The sequence below is a fragment of the Pleuronectes platessa genome, chromosome 8 (genome assembly GCF_947347685.1).
Source record: "Pleuronectes platessa chromosome 8, fPlePla1.1, whole genome shotgun sequence".
Classification (NCBI taxonomy): domain Eukaryota; kingdom Metazoa; phylum Chordata; class Actinopteri; order Pleuronectiformes; family Pleuronectidae; genus Pleuronectes; species Pleuronectes platessa.
Window position 1 is genome coordinate 18114464 of NC_070633.1, and position 14550 is coordinate 18129013.

General features: G+C 42.1%; 4 protein-coding genes across 10 annotated transcripts in view; all 4 read right to left on the minus strand.

Moving 5' to 3' along the window:
* Window positions 1-14550, minus strand: part of LOC128446183 (protocadherin alpha-C2) — a 150794-nt gene that overhangs the window by 63772 nt on the left and 72472 nt on the right. Inside the window, exon 1 of one of the 7 annotated variants that reach the window (XM_053429162.1) lies at window positions 749-3247. The exons of the other annotated variants lie outside the window; for them this stretch is intronic. Within the exon in view, the coding sequence (XP_053285137.1) occupies window positions 749-3124 (2376 nt within the window). The 5' untranslated portion in view covers window positions 3125-3247. Of the gene's footprint in view, window positions 1-748; window positions 3248-14550 lie in introns of those variants that run through there. 7 annotated transcript variants of the gene reach the window in all.
* On the minus strand, window positions 4074-6728 carry LOC128446352 (protocadherin alpha-8). The gene is made up of 2 exons (XM_053429370.1): window positions 4213-6728; window positions 4074-4079 (listed from the first exon to the last, which is right to left on the minus strand). The coding sequence occupies exons 1-2, from the start codon at window positions 6589-6591 to the stop codon at window positions 4074-4076; spliced, it is 2385 nt and encodes a 794-aa protein (XP_053285345.1). The 5' UTR covers window positions 6592-6728.
* LOC128446353 (protocadherin alpha-8) lies at window positions 7737-10254 on the minus strand. The gene has a single exon (XM_053429371.1). It carries the CDS (start codon window positions 10122-10124, stop codon window positions 7737-7739), a length of 2388 nt encoding a protein of 795 aa, XP_053285346.1. The 5' UTR covers window positions 10125-10254.
* On the minus strand, window positions 11060-13783 carry LOC128446354 (protocadherin alpha-10-like). Its single transcript, XM_053429373.1, has 2 exons — window positions 11244-13783; window positions 11060-11065 (listed from the first exon to the last, which is right to left on the minus strand). The coding sequence occupies exons 1-2, from the start codon at window positions 13644-13646 to the stop codon at window positions 11060-11062; spliced, it is 2409 nt and encodes an 802-aa protein (XP_053285348.1). The 5' UTR covers window positions 13647-13783.

Here is a 14550-nt window from a genome sequence, read left to right on the forward strand (position 1 = left end):
CTCAGGGCGGAGCCATGACTTTTCAGTGTTACGGTCTAAAGCGTCCCCGTGTGGTTACTTTGTCAAACTACACAACTACAAAATACACATTCTCATTCAAAAATGTGGACAACCACTGAATTATAAATTACACTGTGAGGCTTGGAATTGTTTTTTTTTTCATATCCAAGATGTAAAATGAAAATACCAGATTATATGGAGATTAAGGCACAAATAAATTAGTTGATTCACAATCATTCCCAAATTTACTCATCAACAATAAAACATTGAACCAACTGTTGAAGCAGGAAGTTGTGATGGAAAACACATTTCTGATTTAAACCAGTCAGACAAACACTCACTTGACACATTTTGAGTGAACAGTCATACACTCACGTCTTCAAATGATATCATCATACATACAATTGCAATTATACTGCATAATCTATTGTAACTGGCTTCTTAGGAGAGAAGAAATATACCTATTGACCATATGTGACATGGCAGATCAAAGGAAGAAACTGACGCTCAGTACCACGGACAGCGACATCATTTAAATGCATTAGTTCGCAGCCAAAGCAGGGAACACTGAACAAGACATGTGGAGCAGGCCTGTAAGACTATAACGTGTGACTTCCCACCTTCTTTCACTCAAACTTAGACTGTCTTTCTAATGACAGACTGTTGTTGAGCAAAATATTTTATTAAGGTTATTTCTTTGATTCTACTTTCAACACAACCATGAGACATTGGCTAAAAATGTTCTTACCTTCTCCTTGGTGGGTAGAGTCTGAGTCCTGTTATAAGTGTCTCCTCCATTAATACTGATCAGCTCCGCATCTGCAGGCGGAAACTGTGCGGGGAAAACCACTACGTCACTCTTGAGCGTGTCTGAGCTGAAGCAGACGTCATACTGCTGAGTAGCATTAGAGTAAGACCAGCTCCCGTCAGGGTGGGTGGTGATCATTGGGGCGCTGTACCTGCTGAAGCTGCTGTCTGTCCTGTGGCATTTGACTGCTATTAAAGTGATGAGGCTCAGCAGAAAGATGACTGACACCGACACGATGCCGATCAGTAGATACAGGTTTAAATCAGAGAAGCCATCCTCCTTTGTGGGCACATGTCTGAACTGAGTCTGGATGTCAGCTGTGCTCTCAACCACCACCACATCTATAGACACAGTAGCTGACAGGGAGGGTTCTCCGTTATCAGAAACCAGCACCACCAAGGGGTGAGTTTTCAAGTCATTGTCACTCATTCTCCTCTTAGTCCTGATTTCCCCGGTGCTGGTTCCGATCCGGAAGAGGTTGTTTCCTTTGGGCTCAGAGAGGTGATAAGAAAGCAGTGCGTTGTATCCAGAGTCTGCATCTACAGCCCTGATCTTTGCCACAAAGTATCCCGCTTCTGCAGAATAGGGGATACTCTCACTGTTAACGGACCCGTGCTCAGAGTATGGAGAAAGAACCGAAGGACTGTTGTCATTCTCATCCAGGATAAAAACGTTCACAGTCACTTTGCTGCTGAGCGGAGGAACACCAGAGTCTGTGGCCTGAACTTGAAACTGAAACGTTTTTAACTCCTCAAAGTTAAACGACTGCAGACTGATTATATCGCCTGTCTCTGAGTTGATATTGAGCATAGCAGACAACGGCACTTTATTTTTGTCGCTGACTAATGAGTAGCTCAACCGACCATTTTCACTAATGTCAGCATCAGTTGCAGATACTGCTTTCAAAACGGTGCCAACTGGACTGTTTTCTCCCACGTACATATTTATTACACTCTCTGAAAATAGAGGTGTGTTGTCATTTACATCAGAAACCTGGACAATAACCACACTTGTGTTAGAGAGAGGGGGACTGCCTTCATCTATGGCTTTAATAGTAATATTGTAGTGGGTAACGAGTTCCCTATCCAGAGCTCCGGCGATAACTAAAGAATAATAATTTTTGTAGTTAGTCTCTAATTTAAACGGGACTGCATTCAATATTGCACATTTCACTTCACCATTTTTCCCCCCATCTCTGTCAAGAACCGAAACAAGTGCAATGGCTGTACCAAGTTCAGCATCCTCCCTCACTGTACTGAGCAGTGACGTCACCGTGACGTCAGGGGCATTGTCGTTCAAGTCCACCACCTCCACGAGCACTTTACACTGAGCTGTTAACGGAGGCTGGCCTTTGTCTGCAGCCTGCACGCGGATTTCGAAGGCAGGATTTGCTTCGAAGTCAATCTTTCCTTTAACTGTTATTATTCCCGTTTGAGAATCGATTTCGAAAATGTCCAAGACACGGTCCTGATCTTTCGAATTCAGTAAATACAGGATGTCTTTGTTTGGACCTTCATCCGCATCAGTTGCCGTCACTGCCAGTACTGTAGTGCCAAGTGCTGCATTTTCCGTGATACTTGTTTTATAGAGAGTTTTGCCAAAGACTGGAATATTATCATTGATATCCAGAACATTAATTAATATTTCTGAAGTGCCAGATTTCGGAGGCGTTCCTCCATCTACAGCGGTCAGCGTTAGTTTAATCAAAGCCCGTTTCTCTCGGTCTAATGGTTTCTGCAGAACCAGCTCGGCTGACACGCTCTCTCCTCTGTGCACCACTAAAGAAAAATATTCATTGGGATTCAGCTTGTATGTGTTAATACCATTTTTCCCGACATCGGCATCGTAGGCCGAGAGCACAGGGAATGTAGCTCCCGGTAATACGCTCTCTGCAATATCGATAGTTTGAGATTGGGCACTGAAGGACGGCGGATTATCGTTTACATCGAGAATATTCACTTCAACACGGTAAAGTTTCAGTGGATTATTTATCACAGCTTCGACGTTAATTGTACATTTTGTCGCCTTGGCACAGAGCTCTTCTCTGTCTATTCTTTCAATGACGTAGAGAAAACCTGACTTCAAATTTACATCGAAATATTTTCTCTTTGATCCAGTAACAATCTGAAACATACGTGACTCCAAGTCGTGAACGTTCAGGCTCAGATCCTTGGCGAGATTTCCCACAGACGTGCCCACGTTTACCTCCTCTGAGACGGAATAGGAGAGCTGCCCGGACACCGCTCCCCAGTTATACACCAAGACAACCAGCACTAGATAGGTCCCGATACAAGTCTTTCTCCCTGGCGAAGGCATAATTCCACACAGCGAGAAAAAAACATAGATCCGGAAATCGACACGTCTTCTCTTATTTTGACCAGGGCCTCGTTTGAAACATCAAATCAGGTGCCACCCGATCGTGTGGACTTATTTTCCTAAGCCCTGCGTCTCATTCTAACAAAGCATTGACAAAATTGAGGACCTCTGTATAATGTGGGAGGGTCCTCGAATCGTCATCGACCTGCCGGCGGTGTCATGGTCTGTATTGCCACCTCATGGCCAGTAGATATAACTACAATGCTTTGAAATAAACATAAGCAAACAGATTTTTCAAAGAGATCTGAAAACGTCAAGCCACTTACATCACTAATAAAATACTAAAATTACAGCTGCTTAAAATTCTGCGTGCAATACTGTGAAATCCCAGCGTATTATACTGCATTTACCACACATTTCAGGACCATGGATAGAGCCCCACAATGATGCATCATTGCAAGCACACTCGGAGTCAGACGGTCTATAATAAGACCTGAATTTTGATTGATTAGATATAACAAATATTGTGAGAGGAACACAAAACATCGTTTTAAAGTATATATTACAACAAGGTGGATGACCGATATTGAGAAGAACCAAATGATTTAAACTTCCCATGAATACAAACCATCACATGCATCTTGTCCCTCTCTTTTTCACAGTACTTGTTGGATGTTGATTTTGCGTCCAAATACTTAAATTCATCACCATGGTTTATTTTACGTTCACAGCATAGTGCATGGCTCGACATGTGCTTAAGCAAATATGGAGAGTTTAGCAACCATTTTTATGTCTAAGAACATTTGACTGATCAGAAGTTTTTCATCATTACAGTGATTATTTTCCCAAGATTTTTTTCCCATCGAGATCCAAGACAAACATTATCAAACAAATCAAACTCATTGTGCAATGCATGACTAGAAATCAAATGAAACGTGATGACAAGTTTCTAAGCCTAAAAGTAAGTCCACGAACACAAACTAAGGCAAGATCATAAAAAATCAAGAAGCAGGGTAAATTATCTCTCGAAATTGTGGAAGCTGAGATCACAACTACAGTATATCAATACAAAATTACAAGGTCCTTACCTTGTCTTTGTTCGGTAAAGTCTGAGTCCTGCCATAAGTGTCTCCTCCATTAATACTGATCAGTTCCGCATCTGCAGGCGGAAACTGTGCGGGGAAAACCACTACGTCACTCTTGAGCGTGTCTGAGCTGAAGCAGACGTCATACTGCTGAGTAGCATTAGAGTAAGACCAGCTCCCGTCAGGGTGGGTGGTGATCATCGGGGCGCTGTACCTGCTGAAGCTGCTGTCTGTCCTGTGGCATTTGACAGCTATTAAAGTGATGAGGCTCAGCAGAAAGATGACGGACACCGACACGATGCCGATCAGCAGATACAGGTTTAAATCAGAGAAGCCATCGTCCTTTGTGGGCACATGTCTGAACTGAGTCTGGATGTCAGCTGTGCTTTCAACCACCACCACATCTATAGACACAGTAGCTGACAGGGAGGGTTCTCCGTTATCAGAAACCAGCACCACCAAGGGGTGAGTTTTCAAGTCATTGTCACTCATTCTCCTCTTAGTCCTGATTTCCCCGGTGCTGGTTCCGATCCGGAAGAGGTTGTTTCCTTTGGGCTCAGAGAGGTGATAAGAAAGCAGCGCGTTGTATCCAGAGTCTGCGTCTACAGCCCTGATCTTTGCCACAAAGTATCCAGCTTCAGCAGAATAGGGGATGCTCTCACTGTTTACGGAGCCATGCTCAGAATATGGAGAGAGAACCGCAGGACTGTTGTCATTCTCATCCAGGATAAAAACGTTCACAGTCACGTTGCTGCTGAGCGGAGGAACACCAGAGTCTGTGGCCTGAACTTTAAACTGAAACGTTTTCAACTCCTCGAAGTTAAAAGACTGCAGACTGATTATATCTCCTGTTTCTGAGTTGATATTCACCATGGCAGATAATAGTAACGTGTCACTGTTACTTTGTAAAAATGAAAATCTCATCTGACCATTCTGATCGATGTCGTCATCAAATGCGGACACTGTTTTTATAACCGCACCTACTGGACTGTTTTCTCTAACATAGACATTTATGGTAGATTCTGTGAATACAGGTCTGTTATCATTTACATCTGACACTTGTACAGTAATTACACTTGTACTGGAGAGAGGTGGGCTCCCCTCGTCAGTAGCGGTGATGCTGATCCTGTATTGAGATGCGCTCTCTCTGTCAAGAGGACCGTCCACCACCAGCGAGTAGTAATTCTTATAATTCGACTCTAGTTTGAAAGGGACGTTATTCGAAATTTTACAGTCCACGATCCCATTTTTACCTCCGTCTTTATCAAGTACTGAAACAAGAGCAATAGCTGTGCCGGTGGACGCGTCCTCTTTCACAGTGTTTGACAGTAACGTCACTGAAATTTCCGGAGCATTGTCATTAACGTCCATGACTTCGATCAATAATTTGGCATGTGAAGTGAGGGGAGGTGTAGCTCCATCACTGGCTTGTACTCGAATCTCAAAAGCGTTGTTCTCTTCAAAGTCAATATTATTTTTATTTGTAACGGTCCCTGTTTTTTCATCGATAGAAAACAGGTCAGTTTGTTTTTCCTGATCCATTTCAATAAATGAATATGAAATCTGTCCGTTTGGACCCACATCCAAATCCGTGGCATTCAGCGTCATTATCGTGCTGCCTATTTTCACATTCTCATAAACACTCGTTTTATAGAGTGTTTGACTGAATATAGGAGCGTTATCATTACTGTCCAACACATTCACTGTAATAATGATGCTGCCTGATTTAGCAGGAGTTCCCCCATCAATCGCAGTCAGCGTGAGGCGAATCACAGACTGTTTTTCTCGATCTAAAACTCTCTGAAGCACTAATTCGGGAGATGCACTTTCTCCCTTATGCGTAGTAAGAGCGAAATAATCATTTTGACTCAGCTTGTATGTATTTACAGAGTTTTTACCCACGTCTTTGTCGTTGGCTCGTTTCAAAATAAATTTAGCCCCTGCCGCGGTGTTCTCACTAATGTTGATCATCTGTATTGCGCTGAGAAATAATGGTGAATTATCGTTCACATCTAAGATTGTAACTTCAATCCGGTAGAGTTTTAACGGGTTATTAATAACAGCTTCTACACTGAGTGAACATTTAGCTTCGTTGCCGCAGAGTTCCTCTCGATCTATTCTCTCATTAACGTAGAGGACACCAGTCTTTAGATTTACCTCGAAATATTTCTTCTTTGATCCAGAAACGATCTGAAACATGCGGGACTCTAAATCCTGGACGTTGATGTTCAGATCTTTAGCGATATTCCCGACCACAGTCCCCACATTCACCTCCTCTGAGACGGAGTAAGAGAGCTGCCCGGACACCGGCTCCCAGTAACAATCCAGCAGCAAGAACAGCAGATATATCCACACAGAGCCCGTTCTGCTCGGTAAATGCATAATTCCACACGTCGGGAAGGAGAATGCAGGCAAAACTGAATAATACGTTACAAAAACTATGATCCCAGGGTCAGCGAGGAAATAATCCAAGCAAAGATGTCGGCATTTTCCCGACCAAAAGACACGACCGTTCTTTGTCGTCCGACCTCTCTTTGTAACAAAGCCCACATCATCCGCTGAATCTAGGCGGAGCCTTAAGACATTAAATAGCAAGTCCAAATGTGATGGTCTGCAGTGTCTCCATGTGGACACTTGTGTAAACTGCATGATGTATTTACAATAATAACACTGGGCGTTATAAACGTCCTAATTTATCCTTATATACATGCAGGTGAAAACATAAACATGATCAAATAATTTAACAAGGACGTATGAATTACTGATGTCTAAATATTCAATTTAAACTGAAGTATTTCTACAACAGTCGGTTTTCTGAAATGACTGAACCTCAAGAAATATCTCAAAGTACAGCCAATTAAACGGATCAATGAACTGGACCTTGGATTCTTGAGCAATACAGACACTGGACATGTTAAACAAACCTAGTTTTTTATTGGTACATGGTGGCAACTGCAGCATACAGTTTCATAATTATCATCAACGAAATTCGTAAACATATTCAATGGAAATTTGCAATTAAATAACGTTTTTGTTTTTGCATTACGCTCTGGCAACAGTAAGCAAGTTTTTAAAGTTGCGTTCAGCACCACGGATAGCGACCAAGAGACAGACAAAATCAGACGCAAAAATGTCTGAAATTAAAAACCAACAACAATGAAAAGCAAACTACAGTTGCAAAATTAAACTACAAAGTTAGCAACCCTGTATTATTGTCCTTTGTAGAATAGGGGTCTGTGTTATTTTGCTCATTGTGTATATTTTAATTTTCCTCGTTTTTCTTTTAATTTCAATGGTGAATTAATTGTTTCGTAATTGTGAAGTAAAATCCGGAAGCAAAGCATGATATTCATGTATATAAGAGAAATCTGGTGACAACATTTCATCTGAACTTAGATTGAGACTTCATGCTGGCTTAATATGCACCAGTTTTGAAACCACATAACAATTATTTTCATATACAACAAAACAGCTTTATGTTAATTGATCCTTGATAGAAAATACACATCAACAACTACTTGATGTAACTATTGTCTTACCTTGTCTTTGTTTGGTAAAGTCTGAGTACTGCCATAAGTGTCTCCTCCATTAATACTGATCAGTTCCGCATCTGCAGGCGGAAACTGTGCGGGGAAAACCACCACGTCACTCTTTAGCGTGTCTGAGCTGAAGCAGACGTCATACTGCTGAGTAGCTTTAGAGTAAGACCAGCTCCCGTCAGGGTGGGTGGTGATCATTGGGGCGCTGTACCTGCTGAAGCTGCTGTCTGTCCTGTGGCATTTGACAGCTATTAAAGTGATGAGGCTCAGCAGAAAGATGACTGACACCGACGCAATGCCGATCAGCAGATACAGGTTTAAATCAGAGAAGCCATCGTCCTTTGTGGGCACATGTCTGAACTGAGTCTGGATGTCAGCTGTGTTCTCAACCACCACCACATCTATAGACACAGTAGCTGACAGGGAGGGTTCTCCGTTATCAGAAACCAGCACCACCAAGGGGTGAGTTTTCAAGTCATTGTCACTCATTCTCCTCTTAGTCCTGATTTCCCCGGTGCTGGTTCCGATCCGGAAGAGGTTGTTTCCTTTGGGCTCAGAGAGGTGATAAGAAAGCAGCGCGTTGTATCCAGAGTCTGCGTCTACAGCCCGGATCTTTGCCACAAAGTATCCAGCTTCAGCAGAATAGGGGATGCTCTCACTGTTTACGGAGCCGTGCTCAGAGTATGGAGAAAGAACTGAAGGACTGTTGTCATTCTCATCCAGGATAAAAACGTTCACAGTCACGTTGCTGCTGAGCGGAGGAACACCAGAGTCTGTGGCCTGAACTTTAAACTGAAACGTTTTTAACTCCTCAAAGTTGAACGACTGCAGACTGATTATATCGCCTGTCTCTGAGTTGATATTGAGCATAGCAGACAACGGCACTTTATTTTTGTCGCTGACTAATGAGTAACTCAACCGACCATTTTCACTAATGTCAGCATCAGTTGCAGATACTGCTTTCAAAACGGTGCCAACTGGACTGTTTTCTCCCACATACATATTTATTACACTCTCTGAAAACAGAGGTGTGTTGTCATTTACATCAGAAACCTGGACAATAACCACACTTGTGTTAGAGAGAGGGGGACTGCCTTCATCTGTGGCTTTAATAGTAATATTGTAGTGGGTAACGAGTTCCCTATCCAGAGCTCCGGCGATAACTAAAGAATAATAATTTTTGTAGTTAGTCTCTAATTTAAAGGGGACTGCATTCAATATTGCACATTTCACTTCACCATTTTTTCCCCCATCTCTGTCAAGAACCGAAACAAGTGCAATGGCTGTACCAAGTTCAGCATCCTCCCTCACTGTACTGAGCAGTGACGTCACCGTGACGTCAGGGGCATTGTCGTTCAAGTCCACCACCTCCACGAGCACTTTACACTGAGCTGTTAACGGAGGCTGGCCTTTGTCTGCAGCCTGCACGCGGATTTCGAAGGCAGGATTTGCTTCGAAGTCAATCTTTCCTTTAACTGTTATTATTCCCGTTTGAGAATCGATTTCAAAAATGTCCAAGACACGGTCCTGATCTTTCGAATTCAGTAAATACAGGATATCTTTGTTTGGACCTTCATCCGCATCAGTTGCCGTCACTGCCAGTACTGTAGTGCCAAGTGCTGCATTTTCCGTGATACTTGTTTTATAGAGAGTTTTGCCAAAGACTGGAATATTATCATTGATATCCAGAACATTAATTAATATTTCTGATGTGCCAGATTTCGGAGGCGTTCCTCCATCTACAGCGGTCAGCGTTAATTTAATCAAAGCCCGTTTCTCTCGGTCTAATGGTTTCTGCAGAACCAGCTCGGCTGACACGCTCTCTGCTCTGTGCACCACTAAAGAAAAATATTCATTGGGATTCAGCTTGTATGTGTTAATGCTATTTTTCCCGACATCGGCATCGTAGGCCGAGAGCACAGGGAATGTAGCTCCCGGTAATACGCTCTCTGCAATATCAATAGTTTGAGATTGGGCACTGAAGGACGGCGGATTATCGTTTACATCGAGAATATTCACTTCAACACGGTAAAGTTTCAGTGGATTATTTATCACAGCCTCGACGTTAATTGTACATTTTGTCGCCTTGGCACAGAGCTCTTCTCTGTCTATTCTTTCAATGACGTAGAGAAAACCTGACTTCAAATTTACATCGAAATATTTTCTCTTTGATCCAGTAACGATCTGAAACATACGTGACTCCAAATCGTGAACGTTCAGGCTCAGATCCTTGGCGAGATTTCCCACAGACGTGCCCACGTTTACCTCCTCTGAGACGGAATAGGAGAGCTGCCCGGACACCGCTCCCCAGTTATACTCCAAGACAACAAGCACTAGATATGTCCCGATACAAGTTTTTCTCCCCGGCGACGGCATTATTCCACACAGCGAGAAAAAAACATAGATCCGGAAATCGACACGTCTTCTCTTATTTTGACCAGGGCATCGTTTGAAACATCGAATCAGGTGCCACCCGATCGTGTGTACTTATTCTTCTCCGCCCTGCGTCTCATTCTAACAAAGCATTGACAAAATTGAGGATCTCTGTATAATGTGGGAGGGTCCTCGAAACGTCATTGACCTGCCGGCGGTGTCATGGTCTGTATTGCCACCTCATGGCCAGTAGATATAACTACAATGCTTTGAAATGAACACAAAGCAAACATAGATTTTTCAAAGTGATCTGAAAACGTACAGCCACTTAAATCAATAATAAAATACTAAATGTACAGCTGCTTTAATTCTGCGCGTAACACTATGAAATCCCAGCATATTATACTGCATTAACCACATATTTCAGGACCATGGATAGAGCACCGCAATGATGCATCATTGTAAGCAAACTCGGGGTGAGACTGTCTGTAATAAGACCTAAATATTGATTGATTAGATATAACAAATATTGTGACAGGAACACAGAACATCCATTTAAAGTATACATTAAAACAAGGTGGATGACCGATATTTAGATGAACAAAATTATTTAAACTTTAAACAAGCATCTTGTTCCTCTCTTTTTCACAGCACTTGTTGGATGTTGATTTTGCCACCAAATACTTAAATACACCACCATTGTGTATTTTACCTTCACAGCGTAGTGCATGGCTCGACATGTGCTTAAGCCAATATGGAGAGTTTGGTCACCATTTTTATGTCTAAGAACGTTTGACTGATATGAAGTTATTCATTATTACATTGATTATTTCCCCAAGATTTGTTTCCCATCGAGATCCAAGACAAACATTATCAAACAAATCAAACTAATTGTGCACTGCATGACATGAAAGCAAATTAAACGTCATGACAAGTTTCTAAGCCTAAAAAAGTCAATTGTATTTGGTCATAAAAGTACACCATTAGTGAGAGTTAATTAACTGTGAATTAAACTCCACGAATACAAACTAAGGCAAGATCATAAAACAACGAGAAGCACAGTAAAGTATCTCTCGAAATTGAATTGTGGAAGCTGAGATCACAACTACAGTATATCAATACAAAATGACAAGGTATTATTCTTACCTTGTCTTTGTTCGGTAAAGTCTGTGTCCTGCCATAAATGTCTCCTCCGTTAATACTGATCAGTTCCGCATCTGCAGGCGGAAACTGTGCGGGGAAAACCACTACGTCACTCTTGAGCGTGTCTGAGCTGAAGCAGACGTCATACTGCTGAGTAGCTTTAGAGTAAGACCAGCTCCCGTCAGGGTGGGTGGTGATCATTGGGGCGCTGTACCTGCTGAAGCTGCTGTCTGTCCTGTGGCATTTGACTGCTATTAAAGTGATGAGGCTCAGCAGAAAGATGACTGACACCGACGCAATGCCGATCAGCAGATACAGGTTTAAATCAGAGAAGCCATCCTCCTTTGTGGGCACATGTCTGAACTGAGTCTGGATGTCAGCTGTGCTCTCAACCACCACCACATCTATAGACACAGTAGCTGACAGGGAGGGTTCTCCGTTATCAGAAACCAGCACCACCAAGGGGTGAGTTTTCAAGTCATTGTCACTCATTCTCCTCTTAGTCCTGATTTCCCCGGTGCTGGTTCCGATCCGGAAGAGGTTGTTTCCTTTGGGCTCAGAGAGGTGATACGAAAGCAGCGCGTTGTATCCAGAGTCTGCGTCTACAGCCCTGATCTTTGCCACAAAGTGTCCCGCTTCAGCAGAATAGGGGATGCTCTCACTGTTAACGGAGCCGTGCTCAGAATATGGAGAAAGAACGGAAGGACTGTTGTCATTCTCATCCAAGATAAAAACGTTCACTGTCACGTTGCTGCTGAGCGGAGGAACACCAGAGTCTGTGGCCTGGACTTTAAACTGAAACGTTTTCAACTCCTCGAAGTTAAACGACTGCAGACTGATTATATCTCCTGTCTCTGAGTTGATGTTAACCATTGCAGATAACGGTAACGTGTCACTGTTACTTTGTAAAAATGAAAATCTCATCTGACCATTCTGATCGATGTCGTCATCAAATGCAGACACTGTTTTTATAACTGCTCCTACTGGACTGTTTTCTCTCACATAGACATTGATGGTAGATTCTGTGAATACAGGTCTGTTATCATTTACATCTGACACGTGTACAGTAATAACACTTGTACTGGAGAGAGGTGGGCTCCCCTCGTCAGTAGCGGTGATGCTGATATTGTATTGAGATGCGCTCTCTCTGTCAAGAGGACCGTCCACCACCAGCGAGTAGTAATTTTTATAATTCGACTCTAGTTTGAAAGGGACGTTATTCGAAATTTTACAGTTCACGATCCCATTTTTTCCTCCGTCTTTATCAAGTACTGAAACAAGAGCAATAGCTGTGCCGATAGACGCGTCCTCTTTCACGGTGTTTAACAGTGACGTCACTGAAATTTCCGGAGCATTGTCATTAACGTCTAAGACTTCAATCAATAATTTGGCATGTGAAGTGAGGGGAGACGAAGCTCCATCACTGGCTTGTACTCTTATCTCAAAAGCGTTGTTCTCTTCAAAGTCAATGTTCTTTTTATTTGTTACAGTCCCTGTTTTTTCATCGATAGAAAATAGGTCGGTTTGTTTTTCCTGATCCATTTCAATAAATGAATAATATATTTGTCCGTTTTGACCCACATCCAAATCCGTGGCGTTTAGTGTCATTATCGAGCTGCCTATTTTCACATTCTCATAAACACGTGTTTTGTAGAGTGTTTGACTGAATACCGGAGCGTTATCATTACTGTCCAACACATTCACTGTAATAATGATGCTGCCTGATTTAGCAGGAGTTCCTCCATCAATTGCCGTCAGCGTGAGACGAATCACAGACTGTTTTTCTCGATCTAAACCTTTTTGAAGCACTAATTCGGGAGATGAACTCTCTCCCTTAAGCGTAGAAAGAGAGAAATATTCATTTTGACTGAGCTTGTATGTATTAACAGTGTTTTTACCTACGTCTTTGTCATGGGCACGTTTCAAGATAAATTTAGCCCCTGTTCCTGTGATCTCGGTAATATTGATTATCTGTGACGTGCTGAGAAAAGACGGTGAATTATCATTCACATCTAAGATTGTTACTTCGATCCGGTACAGTTTTAATGGATTATTAATAACCGCTTCTACACTGAGTGAACATTTAGCTTCGTCGCCGCAGAGTTCCTCCCGATCTATCCTGTCATTAACGTAGAGGACACCAGTCTTCAGATTTACCTCGAAATATTTCCCCTTTGATCCAGAAACGATCTGAAACATGCGGGACTCCAAATCCTGGACATTGATGTTCAGATCTTTAGCGACATTCCCGACCACAGTCCCCACATTCACCTCCTCTGAAACGGAGTAAGAGAGCTGCCCGGACACCGGCTCCCAGTAACAATCCAGCAGCACGAACAGCAGATACATCCACATAGAGCCCGTTCTGCTCGATAAATGCATAATTTCTCACGTCGGGAAGGAGAATGCAGGCCAATCTGAATAATACGTTACAAAAACTATGATCCCATGGTCAGCGAAGAAATAATCCAAGCAACGATGTCGGCATTTTCCCGACCAAAAGACACGACCGTTCTTTGTCGCCGAGCTCTCTTTGTAACAAAGCCCACATCATCCGCTGAATCTAGGCGGAGCCCTAAGACATTAAATAGCAAGTCCAAATGTGATGGTCTGCAGTGTCTCCATGTGGACACTTGTGTAAACTGCATGATGTATTAACAATTATAAACACAGGGCGTTTTTGAACTACCCAATATCTCCTCATATACATGCGAGTGAAAACATAAACATGATCAAATATATAACAAGGACGTTTGAATTACAGATGAAAGATGAATTACAGATGACTAGAAATGTAATGTATTACTAAAGTATTTCTATACTTCTATACTAAAGTATTTCTATACTTTAGTAATACATTTCTAGTGTTTTCAATTACGCTCTGGCAACAGGAAGCAAGTTTTTTAAAAGTTGCGTTCAGCACCACGGATAGCGACCAAGATACAAACAAAATCAGACGCCAAAAATGTCTGAAATTAAAAACCAACAACAATGAAAAGCAAACTACAGTTGCAAACTTAAACTACAAAGTTAGCAACCCTGTATTATTGTCCTTTGTAGAATAGGGGTCTCTGATATGTTGCACATTGTGCATATTTATTTGCCGCGTTTTTCTTTTTCATTTCAATGGTGAATAAATTGTTCAGTAATTGTGAAGTAAAAGCCGGAAGCAAATCATGATGTTCGTGTATATAAGAGAAATCTGGTGACAAAATTGCATCTGAACTAAAATTGAGACTTCATGCTGGCTTTATATGCACCAGTTTTGAAGTCAAATAACAATTAT

Coding starts and splice junctions, on each gene's coding strand:
- LOC128446352 (XM_053429370.1), bottom strand. CDS start 6,591: ATGCATTTACCGAGCAGAACGGGCTCTGTGTGGATATATCTGCTGTTC.
- LOC128446353 (XM_053429371.1), bottom strand. CDS start 10,124: ATGCCGTCGCCGGGGAGAAAAACTTGTATCGGGACATATCTAGTGCTT.
- LOC128446354 (XM_053429373.1), bottom strand. CDS start 13,646: ATGCATTTATCGAGCAGAACGGGCTCTATGTGGATGTATCTGCTGTTC.